General features: G+C 39.6%; 1 protein-coding gene across 1 annotated transcript in view; it reads left to right on the top strand.

Annotated features, from left to right (window-relative positions):
• casp7 (caspase 7, apoptosis-related cysteine peptidase) overlaps positions 1-22,701 on the top strand; it is a 40,372-nt gene that overhangs the window by 11,901 nt on the left and 5,770 nt on the right. The window contains exons 3-6 of the mRNA XM_052027369.1: positions 12,987-13,138; positions 16,848-16,976; positions 19,393-19,568; positions 21,387-21,522. Coding sequence (XP_051883329.1) covers positions 12,987-13,138; positions 16,848-16,976; positions 19,393-19,568; positions 21,387-21,522 — 593 coding nt within the window. The remainder of the gene's footprint in view (positions 1-12,986; positions 13,139-16,847; positions 16,977-19,392; positions 19,569-21,386; positions 21,523-22,701) is intronic.

Genomic DNA, 22,701 nt, shown 5'->3' with positions numbered 1-22,701 from the left:
TTTTATGCTTGCAAACCCCTCCTACCTCTGCTACAGAATTTCCTGCCCTTTCTAGCCAATATGCTGGGAACCGTGACTCCTCTTGTCCCACAGACTGCCAGGAGAGAGTTTTTTTTTGGGGGGTGGGGGGTGCTCTCCTTACCTCCTGCTTAAGAAATCTTGCCCTATGATGGAGTTGCTGAAATGACAGGTACTGAAAATTAAACTGCCTTCCAAAGGAAATCTGCCTCCCTGCTGCTGTTATAGAAAACAATTTGTATCAGCAGAAATGTGCAGACAGTGACTATGGTTCAAAAGCTACAAACAAAATATATCTTGTAAAAATTGAGGCACTTAGAGAAAGAGAGACAGTAGAATGAATTGAAACAATGATCAGTTTTAAAGCTTTATGTTTATATCTGCGATAAATCTCCTATTTCTGGTTGGCTGCTGGTGACTAGTGGTGTTCCCCAGGGGTCGGTGCTGGCTCCGCTACTTTTCGTGTAATATGTTAATGACCTGGATGACAGAATTGGGGGCTTTGTAGCCAAGTTTGCGGATGATACAAAGATAGGTGTTGGGGCAGGGAGTCTGCAGAAGGACTTGGACTTGGACAGGTTGGGAGAAAGGGCAAAGAAGTGGCAGATGAATACAGCGTAGGGAAGTGTACGGTCATGCACTTTGTTAGAAGGCGTAGTCTATTTTCTAAATGAGGAGCAAATTCAGAATTCAGAGGTGCAAAGGGACTTGGGAGTCCTAGTGCAGAATTCCCAGAAGGTTAACTTGCAGGTTGAGTCAGTAGTAAGGAAGGCAAATGTAATGTTAGCATTCATTTCGAGAGGACTAGAATATAAAATCAAGGATGCAATGCTGAGGCTTTGTAAGGCATTGGTCAGACCATATCTGGAGTATTGTGAGCAATCTTGGGCCCCATATCTAAGGAAGGATATGCTGGCATTGGAGAGGGTCCAGAGGAGGTTTACAAGAATGATCCTGGGAATGAAAGGGTTAATGTATGAGGAATGTTTGATGGCTCTGGGCCTGTACTTGCTGGAGTTTACAAGGATGGGGAGGGGGGGGGGGGTTGCAATCTCATTGAAATCTACCTAATATTGAACGGCCTGGATTGAGTGGACACAGAGAGGATGTTTCCAGTCGTGGGAGTGTCTAGGACCAGAGGGCACAGCCTCGGAATAGAAAGGCATTCCTTTATAACAAAGATAAGGAGGAATTTCTTAAACTGGAGGGTGAGGAATCTGTAGAATTCATTGCCACAGACAGCTGTGGAGGCCAAGTCATTGGGTATATTTAAAGTGGAGGTTAATAGGTTCTTGATTAGTAAGGGTGTCAAAGGTTATGGGGAGAAGGCAGGAGAATGGGGTTGAGAGGGAAAAATAAATCAGCCATGATCGAATGGCAGAGCAGACTCGATGGGCCAAATGGCCTAATTCTGCTCCTATGTCTTATGGTATTATTTCGATATTTATTCATAAAAGGTCTAATGATATATAGAGAAAGCATGAAGAAAATATTTTATTTCAGTGAACTTTTTTTTGCTAGTTGGATTATTGATGTGAAAAAGGTGTTTGCAGCTCTTCAGCATCTGAGCTTTTCTTATATTTCAATTATAGTTTTATACTTTTAACTATGATTTATCTCTTAAATCTGGAATGAAGGGCCTTGGCAGCTGAAGGTGCTACTGTCAATGATGGAGCTTGGGGATGTGCCAAAGGCCAGATATGGAGGATCACAGCTCTTTCTCAGAAGGTGGTAGGGGCCCAAGAGATTATAGAGGGCATGAGGGCAAATGAAAATGGGACTGAGAATCTTTGTAAACAAAAAAATAAGGCACAACTTTACCAGAAGTTAATCTTGTCAGCGTAGAATTTTGCACAAGTTAGGACACAGGCAGCAGAACTTTGGATGATTTCATTTTAACAGAGGGTTAACAGAACTTGTGGTTAGAGTAGAATGAGAAATTCACTATTTAATCCTCTGTTGGCTCTGAGCAATACCATTGACTACACTCCATCCAACAGACCTCTGGCAATGTTTTGTTCTTTCACAAATAACATTTCCCATTACTTCAGGACTTTTATGCCTCCAATTTGAGGTTGGACACCTGGTTAATAGAGTCAGCAAAATAGCTGAGCAACAGTGTTAAAGATACTGTTAATGCACCGGTCTCATTGAGTTAAATCCAAGCCTGATGACTTCACAAGTACTTGAAGAAAGCCTTCCCACTTCACCAAGTGTCTGTTGCAAATGATTTGTATAGTTTCATGTCAAATATAGGAATAGCTCTAAACTAAAATACAGAGTAGTTATACAAAATAAAATTAGTTAAATTTGGGCATCTTTCAATGAAACCAAGTTGGTCAGCTCTAAGAAACATTGCATCGAGCAAAGGCCAGGTCATTAATGGATACTTCATTGGTTAGAGGTAAGATTAAAGGAACATTTTTCGGAGTGGTGGGGTGCGAGGGAGAGAGTTCAAAGGTCTGTTTCTTGCCTCTCTCTCTTTCTGTACCTCCACTGCTACAACCAAGTTCCCATTCGTCACTCTAGTATTCTCCTCTATAAAAGTAGACTTAAGGGTACTCTCCATTTCTACTTTTTCTGTTAGGAGAAATATACTGTGATGCAGTAAATGACTAATGGAGGGGAGGATTTACTTTACAAAGTATCCAAATTCCAAATATACTTTGCCTCCCAGTGATAAGATGCATGAGAGTGGTTTAGATTAGCACAACTGTTGACCTCTGCCAATATTTCATTCTTTCTCCAATCAGTACTTTCCCAACCGATAAAATATTTGCATATCTAAGATTGAATGTTTATTACAGTAAGTGAGGAGTCATCCAGCAGGAAGTCAGAGTGTTCATTTACTCCGAGATGCTGGAGGGTGTTTTTGTTAGGCTGATTCCAGGCAACTGGGAACCTAGTTTGGCAGTCTCTTTTGTGTTTCACACTGCTGAATTGAAATGCCTGTAATGCATACTTTTATTCAAGGCGGAGAACAGTATGCAGACAATATGGTCTAGGAGGTACATGTATCAGTGCCTGGTGTCATGCAGAATTGTATTGCTCTTGTATCAGCAGATTTTACTTGTTCATCCAGTGGAATCTCTTGTCCTTTTCCTAATTCAACTACTTAACAGCAACACAGCCCATCTTTTTGCAGTTTATTTGCTAGTTGCTGGAATTCTGCAGCTGTTCAGGTGCAGGCAGTGCAGGACATGCTACTGAGTGAGAAGGACTCTCAGGCAAATTTTCCACAAGCCGCACGGGGTAATTAGTCATAGAGCCGTACAACATAAAAACATTCTCCTTCCCAAAAGCAAGCAGTGGTATGTGTGAAAAGTCTCTGGGATCTCTTCACAAAAATCTGCTGTCTAACTGGATCTTGAAGCAGGACAAGAAAGACATTGTCTGTGGCTACCAAGATGATAATGGGAGGGGAATTTTGGACATTTAGCTCCTTTGAAGGACTGAAAGTGTTTGTAATGTTTTGCCACGGTTTGGCAACAACTGTTGTGTAAGGAAGGCTCTCTATTCAAAGAAAGGTCAATCAAATCATTCATTTTCTCTTGCCAGATATAAGGAGGCAGAGTGACCCACAGTTTTGTGGATATTTCGGGCCTGCCTAAGGTACATCACAGTATTGACTGTGCGCACTGCTTGCTGACAGCAGGTGAACACTCTATCCAATATGGGAATCGAAGAACTCCCATTCCTTCAATATCTAACAGGGCAACCATTCATGTAGTGTAATGAAAACCATTCAGAACTTCCATTGTCATAGAAAAGACAACTGGCACACAGAAGCACCAAATCTTTCCAGTATGGAACCTGGATATTGTCATTAGATATTGTATCATTGTTTGGGACCACTAAAGTGGGAACAGAATTGGTCATCACTTCTATGATGGAAAAGCAAGCCTCCAGGCACTGCAAAGCCCTGTACCAAATTGGTGCTAGACTGCTCCATGACCGTGAGTACCAGCTCTATGACATACTTGCCAATGTAGCAAATTTTTTTATATTGTGCATACTCAATTGGCCACCTTCAGGAGGTTGCTCCATTATCTAGAGCTGGTGCCTGCCCTACCCTTCTTCCTGCAGTCCCCAGTCTGGGACCATGTGTACACCCCACTTTCCTGCTTGTGTAAATGGTTTGCAGTGTCTGTAGCTGAGGTGGTGCCAGAGCGTATGAAATAGTTCTATGCCTTCATCATCACATAAATGTGCAAAATTCCCTTCCTATGATCAACTTGACAGCCACTGACAATGTCTTATCCTGCTTCAAGGTCCAGTTAGCAGTTTTTTTGTGAAGAGGTCCAAGAGACTTTTCACGCGTACCATTGCTTGGTTTCGGGAAGAAGAACATCAGCCTGAGATCACCATCTTCACCTTCCTTCAGTGCCTTGCTAAGATGCAGTTCTGGGTGTAAAAGGAATGCAGAGAGTTGGGGAAAGAGAAAGGGAGCGTGCTGGCTCCACCTTCGACTAGTAAATCAGAAGAAAGAGTGGGGTTGAGGAAAAGATAGGGAATATGAGAAGAGCTGATCAAGAAGATGTGGTTTCTTCAGTGGCTTCAAACCCACTACATACCACAGTCTCAGCTATAGGTGACTGAAGATAATGTGGTACATTGCTCACAGTGTGAGACCACTGCTGTGGTTGGCAGGAAGTGATATTTGAAGATGTGTCCACTGACCTTGACCATGTGAACTTCTTGCAGCAGTGCTTTGGGTCTTCATAGCGTAACTTCTGGCATTGATCTCCAAAGCTGCCAGCTTTCACTGTGTTCCATGTGAATATTTGGAGGCATCTGCAGATACAGAAAACCATTCTTGTTTTCCACCAAGGTCTCCAGCACAGTGTCTGAAAATAGTAGAAGCCGCACTCTTCAATTTTGCTCTATTTTTCCTTGCTCCCCACTTTATCTTTGTTCATAGAATGCTCGACCAGGACCTCCAACCATAATCATGAGTGGTATAGGCGGGGTGAGCGCACACAGTCTTTTTCCCAGGGAAGGGGAACTAATAATGAGAGGGCATAGGTTTAAGGTGAGAGATTTAAAAGGGACCTGAGGGGTAACTCCTTCATGCAGAGGGTCGTGCATATATGGAATGAGCTGCCAGAGGAAGTGGTTGAGGCGGGTACAATAATAACAACTTTTAAAAGACAATTGGCTATGTACATAGATAGGAGGGGTTTAGGGGGATATGGGCCAAACACGGGCAAAAGGGACTAGCTTATTGGGACACCATGGTCAGCATGGGCGAGCTGGGCCAAAAGGCCTGTTTCCTTGCTGTATTATTCTGTAATCCTCCCATCTTTTAAGCTACCCAGGCTAGCCTTAATCATCGTTCCCACTGTGGGGCCCCTGCTGCCCAGGCTTGTCATTGCTTCCTGCACTTCACCAAAAAGACGTGGATTAATTGTGCGTTGCTTTCACGACACCCCTGTTTCCTGGCACTATTGAATTTAATTCCCCTTTTGTTTATCCAGTGATTATCTCATCTTCAGTGCACTTTACTGAGTGGAAAGCAAGGAAGTAAAGTCAGAGCCTGCCGCTTTGTAAGACTAGGGTGAGTCAGCAGGGCAGAACAATTCCCCACCTGGGTTAAGGTTGTTTAGAGGGCAACCTCAGCATTTTCCATCCCCAACACCACCTGGTAAATATTTAACTTGGCAGCAAATCCTTAAATACCCAGATAGAGTTGAATATTCAATATACTGGCCATCTGTAATGGCCATATTAATTATGATAGGTTCCTTAGTGAATAAAGAAAAAAAAATGGTCTGTTTTCCAATAGCATTTAACACATTGCATTCGAAACTTGTGACAAAATATTGGCACGTTGAATTGAGGAAAATGCAATCTTATTGGATAGACAGACATTTGGGGGAGCAGGTTAACTAATTAGGGGGTTAGCTACTAAAGTAGCCTCTGTAAATTGCTGCCAGGATCTAGGTGGTTGGTAGAATCTGGGGGGAGTTGATGGTAACATGGGGAGAATGAAAAATGGGATCGAGAGAGGATGAGTGTAAATGGGTGCTTGACTCAGTGGGGTGAGGACCTGTTTCTGTGCCGTAAGATTCTGTGACTCCACAACGTGATTACATTATAAATGAATTTTAGCTGCAGTGTGACAATAGAAGCATTATATTTTAAGTGGTTTGTACAGTGGTGAGTAGATTCTACCAATAACATTTACTTAAAAAAAACTTTTATTATATGCTGAGTTGCATTATCATCGTCTTCTTGAGTGGTCCCTTGGGATTGATGATGACTTTTTTCCACTCTAGTTCTCAGGTGGCTAATGTGGAACCTGCAGACTCTGTATGAAGTACCTGACTAGTCAGGTGAAAGGTTAATTTATGAGGTTTCTGCCATTTATCCTGAGCTTCCATGTGCTTAAAGTTCTCTGAAATATCCCAAATGCTTCTCCTCCACTATGAGTGATCCAGGTCCAGAGATTTCCAGGAATCGGTGTGGATGTTGCTTTATTTTTCTTATAAGAAAGGCTTTGAGAATATCCTTGATTTTATTTTGGTAATCTCGCCCTATGATAGAGCTCAGAATGTAATATCTGTTTTGGGAGCCAAGTGTCAGACATGGAAATGTGTTGTTCCACCCATGGAGCCAACTGAGTGTAATTAGGGGCTCAATGCTGGGTATGTTGGACATAGACATTGGTTCAACTATCCTTCGAGTGAATGTGGAGGATTGTGCAGAGACAGCATTATGGTGTATCTCAAGACTTTGAAATGCCTGCTGTAGGTTGTTCAAATCTCACTGCTGCCAGGTAGACCATGCATTTCATGCCAGGTATAAGGTCTGGATCTTCAAACATCCAGTTGGCCAAAGGCTGTGCTAAATCGCTGAAAGCATTGGTAAATTTCTTCAAATTATCTGTCTTCACTGAGAAGTGGATCCTGAAATATGGGAATAGATCCATGTTTTCGAGGATCTTGCTGTGAACCTTCATTGTTGTACATTGGGCCTTACACTTAAGATTCACCATAAGAAGCTTCTCTAATCTTCTCCCAACCTCTTTGTAAACTTTAGTGAACGGTTTCACAAATTTGGAGGCCCAATTCCAAGTTGTCATGGACTCACTCACTGTGGGAATGCAATATTTGTAGAATACTGTATAACAACAGTGGCTAAAACTGTTATTAGCAATAATTTCTGTAATTAAGGAAAAACTTGCCACACAGTAAATTTCCTGAGAATAAATCCTAAATGATAGTTTGGAAAACAGATTTCTTAGTTCTCCACTAGACATATTTGTTTCTCTTAAATTCTTTCCAAATGACTTTGTATTGAATTAGCCTTTTACCTGGCTGTTAAAATTTGATCACTCAAATGCTTTTGTCTTTTGTCTCTTAATATTTGTTCATTGATTTCCTTAGGGTAATACTAAAGAACTAATATTTGCTCGAGTCAAGTCTAGTTTACTGTTATATACACAATTACAGTGAGGTACAGGTACAATGAAAAAATTGCTGACAGTAGCACCACGGGCACGTAGCTACAGACAACACACAGAATCTAAATTATACCAGGCACTGAAGAGAGAGGGGAAAAAAGACTGCAGAGACAAGACATTAGTGCAAAAAAAAGACACTACCAGAGACTAGTCCATGGTAATAGTGCAAGAGGTGGTCCGTAGTGTTTCATTGCTGAGGTATTCTTTAATCCCTTTTAGAAGGTACATGACATAATGTAACTAGCAACTGTGCAAAAGGTTGAACTATTGATAATGTTGAGCCTAGAAATAAATCTGAGTATTCAATAAAGTGACTTGTGTAGCTCTACTGAAATGGTGGTGAACATTGCCTGTGCAGCTCTACCTATTGGGACAAATCTTCCATTCCTCTGAAACCATTGGCTTCCTCCTGCTGTCCTCCATGTATAGGGCATGACCATGCTTTGTCCATTGTGGTCCGAGGGACAACCTCCCAATGGGATGCCGGCTCCCAGCATTTTGGCAGGGGTCTACGTAATGTAGGAATTGTCTGAGCACAGAACGGCTTTGACAAATGGTGAGGCTCTGCCTCCAGGTTCACTAATTGTCAGAACTGTTGCTGTGGTTGTCTTTTGTATTCAGAACCCATTCAGCAACACTCGGGACCGAATTTATTTAGAAATAAAACTTATTATTATACAGTAGATACAGATATAGATGGACGGCTCTGGTCCTTGCCAGCAGTAGGAACAAACTGCCATGAGGAAAAATAAGTAAGTCCCTGTGTGAATTCTGGCATGAAATATGGAAGATCCACGCCAATTTTTTTCAAGTTTTCTCTTGTGCCTGTGTCATGAAGACAAACTGGTATTTAAAGGATCAATTGATTAAGTTCAACTAGTTCCTTGTTGAAACTCATTCATTGTGGCTAAAGTCTCAACACTTTTGTTCATGACAAATGATCACAGTTATGGGAAAGGAAGCCAAAATATTCCCATAGATGTGTCAACCTGGTATCTGGGTGATTCCAAATTGGTCTAGGCTATCATGCTTCAGAATATTACTTTATTTAAAAAAAAATCTTCCCATTCATTTGCTCCTTCGAAAATACAGAGGTAAATGTTGAAATGGTTTGTTTGAATATTAAATGCTGGACAAAGTTTGAATCATTTTTTCCATAAAACTGCAGAAATTTATAACACAGGAGGAGACCTCTTCAACCCTGCAACTTGATAGTTAAGGCACATTGTGCTTTTCCAAGGGCTTTATAAATGCGATGGGTGTCCCTGCCTTTCAAGCAGAGTTCCAAATCTCCATGACCCACTAGTGATTCTTTTTTTTCCCTCTCTCCCGTGGGTAATAAGTCCTACCTATCCCACTCAGATTGCTAGGTTAAATGGTAACTGCAACTTGTCCCTAATGTGTAGATGAGTGGTAGGATCAGTGGGGAGATTAAAATTTGTGTAAATGTATGCTTGATGGTTGGCATGGGCCTTGTAGTCTGAAGGACCTGTTTCCATGCTGTATGAGTTTATCACTCTATTTAGTCCTCTCTGTTTTATGCACCCAATTAAATCTTTTCTCTGGCAACTTTTTTTAACCAAAGAAAACATTCCCAGTTTGGCCAGTCTTCCCTTGATACTAAAATCCTCTTGTCCACTCAACATCTGCTAAATCTGTGCTCTATCTACTGCCATCACATTCTTCCTCTAATGAAATGATTGGAATTGTGTTCCACATTTAACATGGCTGAGAGGCTTGCTCTGGTGTCCAGTTAAAACCTCACCTGGGCCCAAGTACTTGTAAAGTTTTTCACGCCCTACCCAGCCTGACCCAAGCAATACCAATAAATGTAACCATCTTAAACATGTTATTGGTCTGTTTGAGGATGAAATGCCAAATATTGATCAACAACAAAGGGCATGTGCAATAATTCTAAGCAATTATCCTAACCTGGATCAGATTAGGCCAGCACAATCCTAATATGACTGTTTTATTAGAATATACACCCAATGCAAACCCTTCACATTTAACTTGGTCCCTTAGGGTTTTGTTTGGGTCATCAGGGTCCACTGTGATCTAAGTGACATCTTACTTCTTTTCACCGCTCAGTGCAGAAATGCATTCCTTGTGCCTTCATTACTATCTTATCCACTTTAGTCCCCTCGATGTCTGACAAATCTGTGCTCTGTCCATCACATTCTTCCTCCAATGAAATCAGAATTGTGTTCCACATTTAACGTGGCTGAGTGGTTTGCTCTAGTGTCAAGTTAAAACCTGCTCCCTTCAGAGATCTATGAATATGCACACCATGGTCCTCCTCAATGCTCCAGAAATATTTTACATGACAGAAAATGCATGGATGTTTATAATTTTAACCTAACTGGGGGTTGTTATGAGACGTAAAGATTTAATTCTTGTGAGGAAACCTAAAGGAGAGATGGGAAGCACCATAGCAAGATGCATGGCTTGTCAATTATTCTGATAATCCATCAAAACGGATGCTAGAATTGTCATGTAAAGACGAAGTGGCGGCTTTCTGTGACAAAATGCTCCATAATAGTGCCTAATATGATGAACAGGAACATGTATCGTTCACTTTATTTATATTCTGGACATGGGAATCCCTTTCTATAATTGCTGCTCTAGCTGACACTAAACCTCTCTTGAACCTCTACAGTTCTAGACAATATTTTGTCTGAAAACATAAGAAGGCAGAGAGGAGGCCATACAGCCCCTTAAGCCTGCCCTGAATCAATTATATCATGGCCGCACATTCATTTTCTTGCCTGGTTCCCATAGTGTCCAATATACATCACCCTTGGATATATTCTGGGACTGAGTATTTGCACAGAACTCTAAAGATTTTCAGTCCCATATCTAAAGAGATTTCTCCTCGTCTTAGTCCTAAATGGCCACTCCATGTACCCCCAGTTCTACGTTCTCCTGCCTCTTGGCAACCATTCTGTCATTCCATCTCGGATTCTCGTATGTCAGCGAGAGTTGGCCCATTTTACTTGATCTCTGTTTGTAGTATGACCTTGGAAAAGGCTAGATGGAATTAGTACTTTTATTCCCGTGGAAGCAAAGAATTATAGAAGTGTAGAAGGAGGCTATTCAGCCCATCCAGTCTATGCCAAATGTATACAGCAATCCATCTGGCCCCATTCTCCTGCTCTTTCCCCACTGTACTGCAAATTACTCTCTTTTATGTGCTTATCCAGATCCCTTTTGGAAACGCTGATTCTGTTTCCACCATTTTCTGAGGCCATAAATTCCAGATCATAATTATTCTGTTTATTTCATATAATTTTCTTCATAACCCCCTTGTGTTAGTATTGTTTTCTTATTGTCACGTGTACCGAGATACAGTGAAAAGCTTAAGTATTGCATAATCTGACTGGATAGCACACAAACAAAAGTACATAAAGGTAGTAAAAAGAAAAATAGAATGGAACAGCTATCTACTTAGGACTGTTGAGGAGAAATTTCTTCACTGCTTCATGTGGGGAGTGACCAATTCAAGATGAAAAAATATGGAACATTGAATAAAAAAACAATCTTTAATTTCATCATTACCATTAAAAATCTGCCATTTTTGGCTCTACTTTCTACACAAATTTGTAACTTCATGTAGAAATCTGAATATCTGAAAGTTCTGAGTGAATTTACAAAGGGAGGTACAGTTGAGGAGTGGCCACGGCCTGAAGAAAATTTGAATTCTCTTTTTGTTGAGGTTTTCGCTTTTAGCAATTACGCTTTTATGTTTTTATATTGGGATAAAGATGTACCTTAGGAGTAGACTAATTCGGTCTTCATTATCTGGTACAGTAGGATTTCTAGAATACTCTGTTGTCGTTCTATGTGGGGTGACTACGTCAGGAGAAATCAAGACAAATTGGCCTAGTTCACAGTCCAAAGTTGGGGTGGAAATAGATCATAGCAGGTTTCCTGGAGCAGCTGGTAAAATTTAAAAGGCTTCATGGTAGTCTCTTTCTTCTGAGGCCAGGGTATTGCAATGCTCTGTTTCTTTGTATATACCACAAGTTACACACCATCCCTAATGTGTAACCATTCCTTCATCATCACTGGGTGTACATTCTGGAACTTTCTACCCAACAGCATTGTGGGAGTATCCTCACCCGAAGGACTGCAGCAGTTCAGGATGGCGGCTCACTGCCACTTTCTCAAGGACAGTTAGGGATTGACAGTGAATGCAGACTTGTTCACCATTGCCCAGATACTGAAAAATGGAATCACGTTTTTTTTAAGTGCTCTGCTAATCATTACATACAGACTCTTTGACCTAGTAATTGGACATTGTTATACACCTGCCCATTTCTGAAAATGTAGGAAGTACTTCAAGGAACTTATGCTTTGAAATTCATAATGCTTTTGCTTTGTTCCAAAGTGTGATGTTATAATGACCACTTCTGGGTTACTTTGCCTCACTCTGGGAATTGGACCATGTAACATCTGGGTGTGCTTTATCCTTGGACATGGCTGCTGGAATCTGGAGTGAAAAAACAAACTGCTGGTGCAACTCAGAAGGTCAAGCAGCATCTGTGGAGGCAAAGCGAGGGTTAATGTTTCGGGTCGAGACTCTGCATCAGGACTGCTTTACCCTTGTGTTGCTGGTGTCATCCCCCATGCAACACTCCTTTGTAGCAGTGCAGGGGAACTTGTACCTCTGTCCCAGGACAGCCTATCATTGGCAATCTCAGGACAATGTGGTCTTCCCAGCAGAATATTGGAGTGGGTCACTGGCCAAGGAAGTCACTTACTTACCTTCCTCCTTGACCCCCACCTTTTACGACGCACAGTCCCACAATTTAACCCATCACCTCCATCCAAACATTGTGGATCTCCCAACATTTGTTTCTCACCCAGATATTGTCAGGCTCTGACCGCCCATTCCCACACTCTTTCAGTAGTACAAACCCATTTAGAACCATGCTTACTGGGCATTCTGAACCCTTTGGATGTGGGCATATCAAGAGTTTGCAATATAGGTCCAAGAACCAGAATTGTCATTACCCTTGCCTCCCTTCCACCCAACTCCCCTGACCCTGACACCACCTCCACCCCTGCTGCTCCACCATCTAGCACAGCTATTCTCACTGGATTCTCTTGGCATTAGATCCCTCAATGCATTCAGCAAGTAAATCAGATGAAAAGCTCGGGTTTAATGCAGTAATTTCACGTAAACAAAAAATCAAACCAGTGTTTCAGGATTGAAGTTTTGCCAGTTATTTTCTTTGGTTTCCCTTGAACCTAGCTTTTTCCCTAATGAAACTGATAAATAGCTACCAATTAAGCAAGCATTCTCAAGTACCACTAATTAACTTCAAAGTGTGGCATTCGGAGCATTAAAATGGGCCAGGCTAAACACATCTCCAGCATAAGCAGCTAAATATCTCTATCACACAAGGCCAATTAGGATTAAGAGGAGCTGGAAAAACAGCATTTTGAGCATAATACATTTCATGCATTGTAACATTTTTTTTCTCTATTTTCCATACAGTAAGAAAAAAACAAAAGATGAACGAGGACAGGATCCTGAAATAGCTGATCATCACACACGGATTGTTGCACCCACATTCCTGTATAATATGAACTTCAAAATACTAGGAAAATGCATTATTATTAATAATAAGAATTTTGATGATGTAACAGGTATTGTATTACTTTTGTAACAATCCACACTGTGTTTTGAGAGGTTATTAAGCTTCATTGACTGGATCTGGTTAAGAAAAGTAATGTTTTGCCCTCACAATGGATTATTGTTTGGCCATTAGAGCTTGGGGGAAACATGTAATGTTCACTACAAAAACAAATGCATGCCAATACCTCGTTATGCAAAAAAAATTGCAAGTTATTTCCTGAATGCATTTTTACTGTTCTCTGAGTTGGCTTTCTCCTGTCATGTAATCCATTATTCTAGCTGAGGAAGGCCTGCTGATGTCCCTTCTGAATCCTGTTGTGATCTAAACAGAAATAGAAAATTAACAAAGGATGTAAAAGGGTTTTTTTAAAAAAAATGAAGGGAAAGATGGAAGTTGCATTTCATTTTAGCAATTGACAGTAGTATTGTATCATTTGAATCTGGGAACTGGAGAATGGAATCCAATCTAAACAAGGAAATAAAAGTTAAAAAAACTGCAGATGCTAGGTATCCAAAATAAAATCAGAAAAGGCTGGAAACACTTGGCAGGTCAGGCAGCTTCTGAGGTAAGAGTAACAGACTTACTGTTTCAGTATGAACTGAGAAGTAGTGCACATAATTTAGCATAAAGTTGCAGGAAGGGGTGGTAGGACAAAGAGATTATATCTGATAGGGTAAGGCCAGGATTGCTCTGGAGATAAACAGCAAATGGTCATCTGGTTGCCGGATTAACAGACAGTTAAGGAGAGAGAATGTGATTCTTTGGTCTTTTAAGATTTAAAAAAAGATAAGAAAATATCTTTATTAGTCACAAGTACATTGAAACGCACAGTGAAATGCATCTTTTGCGTAGAGTGTTCTGGGGGTAGCCTGCAAGTGTCGCCACACTTACGGCGCCAACATAGCATGCCCACAACTTCCTAACCCGAACATCTTTGGAATGTGGGAGGAAACCGGAGCACCTGGAGGAAACCCATGCAGGCACGGGGAGAACATACAAACTCCTTACAGACAGTGGCCGGAATTGAACCCGGGTCACTGGTGCTGTAATAGCAGTAAGCTAACCGCTACACTACCATGCCTGCCCAAGACTAGTTAGAGAACATGCGCAAAGGGATATAAAAGTTGCAAAATGCAGGGCTGTACGATATGCCCAGTATATATACCCAGCGGTGCTGATGGAGAGAGGAAAACTGAGCCAATACTACAGCTGGATAACCTGGCCTGTTCTAACACCGAGAAAGCAAGCTACCTGAAGTTGTAGATTTTGGTTCAAATAGGGAAAGCACTGTTCATTGCTAAACACATGTAAATAACTGAGTTTTGGGTTCAAATGCATTTACTATTTAAAGTCAGCGGAAAGAGGTAGAAGTGATCAAAGTGGCTACAGTGAAAATCAAAAAAAACTGCAGATGCTGGAAATTTGAAATAAAACAAAACAGGAAATGCCAGAAACACTCAGCAGTACAGGCAGCACATGTGGGAAGAGAAACAGTTAAGGTTTCAGGTCGAAGACTCTTTGTCAAAGTTGGGGAAAATAGAAGACAAGTTAGTGTTATATTACAGAGAGCGTGGGGGCCATAATGCTGCATTTTATCAGGTGTAGAATATAAAACTGAAGAAGTACTGCTGCAATGTAGTTATTGATCAGATGTCATTTGAAATATAATTTTCAGTCAAAACACCCCAAATAGTAATACAGTGCTAGTAACATAGAAAAAGTTCAGAACTTGGAATGAAGGACTTGTCAGAATGAAAGACTGCAAACTTAATTTTATGTCCTCACCTCTTAGGAAATATAAAGCATGAAATAATTGAGATGGTTAAATGAAGAAAAGGAGATTAATCCTCCCGTAATTGTGACAACTCCAATTAAATATTATAAAAGTAGTTTGGAAAATATGTAGTGGTGCAGGAGTTAGAAATGTAGAATTTGCTGACCCAGAATTTTATGCTTTCAGATTTAGTTGGTGTACTTGAAAAGAGGGTTTACTGTTTTGGTGAGGGATGTGGAGAATGAGCAGCATATTGGGATTTGAAAACATTAGTCCTGAAATTGCAAGGTAGTATGATTTCAGGGTAATTTAAAAATTGAATCTTGTTTCATAGCCCAGTAGACAATTAAGGTAAAGTGAATCACAATATCCAAACTTATCTGAGTGTCCTACAATCATTGCATCATGATGAATTCCAGCTGCCATACAAAAAAACTCCAAGCTAATTTCTTATTCAAAACTCCTGATGCCAGGAAAGAAAACTTGCCTAAATGACAGCTGGACTATTCTGACCCCTCCACTTAATGAAGAGGGAGCAGGCAAAGCCTTAAGATCTTTTCTCAGAGTACCCCACCAGACAAAGTGACAGGAGAATGAAGTGGAGTAAAGCATGCACCTAGTACTTGCACTGACAATCCAACTTCCTCTGGGATATCGCACGGGAGTTTTACCTTGTAGATAAGAGGCTTGGCATTCCTGCTATCCACTGCTATTTCCAGTCATTGGCATCTGGAATTGAAAAAAAATTCCCTATTATTTAATGACGGGGAATATCGGTAATGCTGGGAGAGAGTCAAGTAATGGTAGGCCTATTTTCTGGCTACATAAGTGATGCATTGTTTGTATGCCAGCCTCTTTTTACGTCATGCTTTTTCAAGCTACATAACTGTTTATATTACAAGGCCAAAGATCATTGCACAATTCTGCAAGTAGCACACATGTAAACAAACCTACAGGTGTGTGTACTGGAAGCTGGTTTGACTCCTGGCTGATACCTTTCCTGCCTCTCTGTAGAAAGCAATTCAAATGGTGGATGGTCAGTCTTTTTCTCAGGGTAGGGGAGCCTAAAACTACAGGGCATGGGTTTAAGGTGAGAGGGGAAATACTGAAAAGGCATCTGAGGGGCAAGTTTTTCACACAGAGGGTGATGGGTATATGAAGCCGCCGCCAGAGGAAGTGGTAGAGGCAGGTACAATTACAACGTAAGTAATTTGGTCAGGTTCATGGATAGGAAAGATATGGGTGGAAGGAAGTCAAGTGGGACTAGCACAGGGAGATACCTTGGTCGGTGTGGACAAGATGGGCCAAAGAGCCTGTCTCCATGTTGTTTATCTCAATGCCTTGCAAATGTACACCCATCCCAAGGTCCCACATTAATGAAGACTAGCTTTAGTCTGTGTTGAATGAGTAGGAAAACCCACATAATGCATATCTTAGAAACAAAACAAAAAGGTTGGATGAACATAACAAATATAATGTCTGTATGTAAACCACATATAATAGAATAAATCCCTGGACACCATGACCAAGCAAGTACCTGCAACTCCCTGACCTGCACTGCTTCCAGTAAAGCAAAATCATAACAAGAAATTAACTTCACCTTCACAAGCACTAAACAGTCAAACTGCCCAGTAGCTTTATAAACTAAATAAATGTACACTTCTCTGAATGCAGTTAACTGTTTTGAATGATCATAACTCTTCACCCCACTCCAACTTGACGACATTGAGACAAAGCTTCTGTCTCCAAAACACGACTGATTCCTTGTATTTGTTCCCTTAAGCTATGCCCAAATTCCCAGACTTCACTTCCTTAAAGATCAAAGGTTACTAAAAATCATACATGTATTCACAATAACTTTTGAAGACTTATTGTAAGTTATTGTGAGGTTTGCATTTACTCTGACAACTTTAGCTATTCTGGTCATGTATGTTGTGTTTTCTAGAAATGAATGTGCGTAATGGCACAGACATTGATGCTGGAAATCTGTTCAGGTGTTTTAGCTCTTTGGGTTTCCAAGCTGTTGTTTTAAATGACCAGACTTGTTCTCAGATGAAGAGGATACTACAAGATGGTGAGTAAATGTTCAAACTTGTGTTAGTTTAATTAAGCAATAATAACTAATCACAGCTTTATCTTTTTGACACTACTCAGTATACTAATTTTTACGTTTTAAGCATGTACTTTCTTGTGTTGCACTGATATTCCAAGCTATTTTGGAATTAATTTTATTCCCTATCTTTTTTTAGAATGCACTTGTTGTCCTTGCTTAAAGGAAACCATGTGAACTTAGATCTGTCTATTAGGTAAACAATAAAATGCTAAGTAGATTATTTAATGGAAAAAAAACTACATATGCTGGAAATCTGAAACAAAAACATTTCCGGTCTGCAATCCTTCGTTAGACCTGGGTTGGGTCTGAAATATTGACTGTTTCTCTTTCCACTGCTGCTGCCTGACCTGCTGAGTTTTTCCAGCATTTTCTGTTTTTGTTCCCTTTTAAGTGATAAGTTAAATAGAAACATGGACAATTGGGAAAAGGCAGAAATTTTTTTTTAACTTGCCTTGAGAATGTGTAGTTTTCCCAGTTATCCACTAAAATGTGCTGTTATTCACTATAATGCCATTGATTTGTTGAATGTGATATTTTTCTGGCTTATCAACTTACCAGAACAAAAATGTTGCCACTTACCTGAAAACTTTACCTTCCAAAAAAAACAAAGTAATTTCTGCTGGGGCACAAATTAGCATTGTAAAAATGGGTCCACTTCCCCAAACCAAGGAGAGAGAGTTGGCAAATGTTCTGACAATTGTGTGTTAACCCCTTCTGAAATGTAGAGAGATTGGAAAGGAATAAGATCAGGATCAATTTCAGCCGTGCTGTCCATCTCTTAATGCAGACTGCCTAAATCAGTAAGGAGAAAGTTAGTGATTTAAGAAAACTCTTCAATTAGTTAGTACATCTTCAATGTGTGCTAGACACTCTCTGATATGGTTTAAGGTGGTTCACAGGACCCATATGTCCAAGGACCAGTTAGCCCATTTTTATCATCATATAAATCCTATATGTGACAGATGTAATTCGAAGGTGGCTTCCCTGACACATATTTTGGCTCTGTCCCCTTTTGGAAAAATATTGGAAAGACATTTTTAACATTATTTCATCTGTATTGAACATTGATTTACAACCTCATCCTGTTACTGCAATTTTTGGGTTACCAATGATGGAATCTCGCCATTTATCTGCTTCTGCTCGTCGTATGATCGCCTTTGTCACATTAATGGCCAAGCGTTCCATTTTGTTCAAATGGAAGGATCCAATACCTCCCACCACTTTTCAGTGGTTTTCTCAAACTATAGCATGCTTAAACTTAAAAAAAATTAGGAGTAGTACTGTTGATCCTTCACTTAAATTTGAGGAAGTTTCGAGTACATTTATTCAATACTTCCATATGATATAAGCTGAACTTTTTCAGATCCCTTTCAATAACCCTTGAATACAGAGGAGCGGAGTTGACAACATGATAATGTTTTTTTTCTTTTTAATTGAAGAAGTATCATTCCAGTTTTATTTTGAAGTTTTCGTTTATTTTTGGTTTATTGTCAATATTTTTTTTGATTTGGGGGTTCTTTCATATAATTAAATTTAATTTCTTTTCAATCTTTCCTTTTGTATTCGTTCACTTAATAAGAGAGCAGGAGGTCTAGATTACTTTTTTTTACTCCTTGTGATTATATATATTAACTGTTATGATTGTTATCCTGATCTCTTTGCACCATATGTATAATTACTAATGTTATATATTATTTTGTACTAATTTGAAAATTAATAAAAAGATTGAAAAAGAAAGTTAGTGATTTGACTGAAGTGTCTAGTGGTGCCATTAAACTCGACCCATACCTGATGGGTAAGAGACATTGGTGGGGCAGGTGGGCGGTGGGAGGAGGAAAATCATAAAGGTGACATTGGTTTGGAGAAGTTGACCACTTACAGTTGTACTGTTACAGTTGCTGAAAGGTTCCGAGTGTGAAATAATGGAAATTAGAGAAGTGAATGGGATGTGCTGTAACAAAGTCATTAATGTAACATCAATAAATTCAAGAAATGAAAAGATCAGAAAATAAAGTAACAATTAAACCTTGATCAAAATTCTTTATACTACTTTAAAAGAATCATTTTTGGAAAATTTATAATGATTATGGCACCAATAAACTAATTATCTGCAAGTGTCTAACATGATGACCTTTAAAAGGGTAGCAGTTGTCCTTTGACTTGTTGAGAAGGATAATCAGGTAAGGTTGCAGTTGTGGCAGAGTGCTGCTGGCATGTTCAATGTGGGAGGAAGGGTCAATAATTGATTTTTTCTTGTAATTCCACAGTTCCTATTTAATTTTATGTTGATCAGTACGAAAGATGGTGCTTGGTTATCCAAAGAGAAAACATTTTCTGGAGTGTCCCACTTTTGTACCTAAATATGTTACATCTTTAGTTTCTCAGGAAAACCACAGCAACAGTGCATGCTTTGCTTGTATCCTTTTAAGCCATGGCGATGAAGGCAAGATCTATGGCACCGATGGACCAATGCCCATAAAGACACTTACTTCTCTCTTTCGAGGTGACGTGTGCAAGACCCTTGTAGGGAAACCAAAACTCTTTTTCATTCAGGTAAAATTATCATCCATGAGCTTCCTTACAAAATGGGCTTACTAGTAAACTCTCATTCATTGAGATAAAGAAGTGTTTAAGTTGTCTATTGGAATGGTAGGAATGCTGTATGTTATATTATAATTGGATTCTCCCTCTACTGCACAAAAGGAATTGGAATTTCCCAGACACAGAATAAAGGAGATATGGGTGGAATCATTTGTGTAGAGGAGATATGGGTGGAATCATTTGTGGCATTCACCAGCCCAAATTTTTTGGGAACTTCCCCAGGGCCTATAAGTGTTTCTGCAGGTGCTGTTGGCACTTTGATGTTGAGAAGAACCAGAAGAAAGAACTCTAAGGTTCTGTCAATAGAGCAACCTTTTGGATGGGTTTTTCCATTGTGATCGACACAGTAATTTAAGCCTGTTGTTAGTTTTTATTTTAATTAGTATCTCGTGATATCCAACAATGAAGTCAGATTCACATAAACTAAGAGTGTACAAAGCAAACAAATAGTACTGAACTGCAGATATTAAAATCAGTGGGACCATCTGTTTTGCCAACTTGTATGGTGCAAATTAACTTGCGTAAGTTCTGAGTGCCTTTTTAAATTGGAAACTTTGAAAACTGCCAAAAATAATTGTCTTTGGTATTTCAACAATTCAGTTTAAAAATGCTTATTTTATATCTGGTAAGGTGAGAGTAGCAATTACATCAACTGGACAGAAAATAGCTTCCTTTGTAGTAACTGCACAGTTGAGTGGAGGTTCGTGAGCCTTCTGCTCAGATAAAATGCATTCCTCTGAACAATCTCTTCACTGTGTACTGGGCAAAGTGAGGCAGTATTGTTCAAGAATACAGAAAAAGGGTGGATCTACTCTTTCTTTTTCGTAATCACTATGAGAATCCTTAAAGGCATTCATATTCAAGTCTGTATATCGTAATCACAGAGTAATTTAATTTGACTGTCAAGGGATAGAATACTTGGGGCACAATCAGAGACTCTGGCACATGTTGTACCTGCTTTATATTTTGTTTTCTTACCCTGAACTTCCACCTAAAATCATTTGCAAATCCCTAAACTGTAAATTTGCTGTGAACTAGTGCCATTGGGTGACATTTTAGAAAATAATTTTGTTTTAAAAATAGGAACTACTTGAATTATAACTTGATAGTGCTTGATTAGTGCAACATTTATTCACAAAATATTGAATTTCAAATTATAGTGTCAATAATTAATATAGAATAACTGTAAATGGGTGCTTAAAAACATACTAAACTATTTTCTAGTTAGATTATGGCATAGAAGTCATTAGTAAATTCAAATAAATTACAGATCCTTTCAATACGTATCTTTTAATATCCTTGTGCCCAAAAGATCCAACATAATGTTTTGGAACAGGCTTTATGTTCCTCAAACAAAGATGATTAGCAAAAACACTCAGTGGTTTTGAATTTACACAGAGGGCCTGTCTAGTTTTGCAAATGGTTCATATGGAAAAGAGGGCAGAACTTTAGTTCTACTGAATATAGTTTGTACTTAAAATTACTCAGTTATGCTATTTTCACACTGAGAAAACTGCATTTGAGCAGAAACACTAGGGGTTAGAAATTCTTGGGGTTAGAAATTCTTTCTCTTGTGTGCTAAGTTTAGTTTCAGTAACTTCAGTGTACTTTAGCGCACACAACTGGCTAAATTCCTACTCCCAGTATTATAAGGGTTTGTATGTTAATCTTTGCACAATGTAATTTGAAGCCCTAAGTATCATGTCAATTACATTACATGATTTTTCAAATAAAATGACTATGGATGCTGTTTTCCCTGGCTTATTTCAGGCTTGTCGAGGATCGGAATTTGATCAAGGGGTACAGACTGATTCAGGTTCCACTGGTGAAGTAGAAACTGATGCAAATCCTCGATATAAAATCCCAGTAGAAGCTGACTTTTTATATGCATATTCCACAGTACCAGGTAATGCAGAAAATAGAGTTAATGATACATTGGATTTTCAATAACAGTCTTGGCTAATACTTGAGCTTCTAGTTTGTGTAGTGCTTTGTCCATTTCCAGTGTTCATGCACACAGTCTGTTTTGTGAGGAGAGGTTGAACAAGCTGGGTTTGTGAGAGGGAACTCGATTAAAATATATAAGATAAAGTCATACAGCACAAAAGTAGGCTCTTCAGCCCAACATGTCCATGCTGACCATCAAGTACCTATCTATACTAATGCCATTTCCCAGCACTTGGTCCATAGCCTTCTATGCCTCAGCAATTCAGTTACTGGTTTAAATGTTCTGAGAGTACCTGTCTCCATGACCCACACAGGCTGTGCATTCCAGATTCCAACCACCCGCTGAGTGATAAAGTTCTTCCTCAGATCCTCTCTAAACCTCTTACCTGTTACCCTAAATCTATGCCCTCTGGTTTTAGATACTGCTCCTATGGAGAAACGTTTCCTACCATCTCTCATACTCGTAACTGAAATGCTCCATCCCAGACACAACCCTGGTGAATCCTCTCTTTCTCTCTCCAGTACAGAGATCCCGAGAGGGTTTGACAGAATGGATGTGGAGAGAATGTTTCCTCTTGTGAGAGAATCTAGAACTAGGGATAACTGCTTAACAATGAAGGGGCTCCTATTAAAGTCAGAGATGAGACACATCTTTTATTTATCTGAAGGTCGTGAGTTTTTGGAATTCTGTTCCCCAAAGGCTGAAGGAAGAAGAGTCTTTAAATATTTTTAAGGCAGAAGTAGATACATTCTTGATTATGATAGGGAATGAAAGGTTAAATAGATAGATTCTTGATGTTGGGGGATATGGGTCCACGGAAATGAGGAATTGAAGTTACAATGAGATCAGCCATAATCTTATTAAAAAGCAGACCAGATCTGAGGGAGCAATTGGCGTACTCCTGCTCCTAATTTGTATGTTCATAAGTCTACCATGAACATTTAGGAGAGCTATAATTGATGAATTCCCCACATTCCTAATGTTAGGGTAGGGCTATCCAAAGAGAGTAATAATGAGGGCTAATTGCATTATTATCAATAGAATGAGTACATTTTTTTTTAACTTTAGGTTTTCTAATCATCCAGTGGAAAATCTATTTAAAGAACAAATTAATGCTGTTTATATCACCATACTAAG

Source organism: Pristis pectinata, chromosome 12 (assembly GCF_009764475.1).
Source record: "Pristis pectinata isolate sPriPec2 chromosome 12, sPriPec2.1.pri, whole genome shotgun sequence".
Classification (NCBI taxonomy): domain Eukaryota; kingdom Metazoa; phylum Chordata; class Chondrichthyes; order Rhinopristiformes; family Pristidae; genus Pristis; species Pristis pectinata.
Note: the sequence above shows the minus strand (reverse complement) of the source record. Positions and strands in the feature narration are given on the sequence as shown.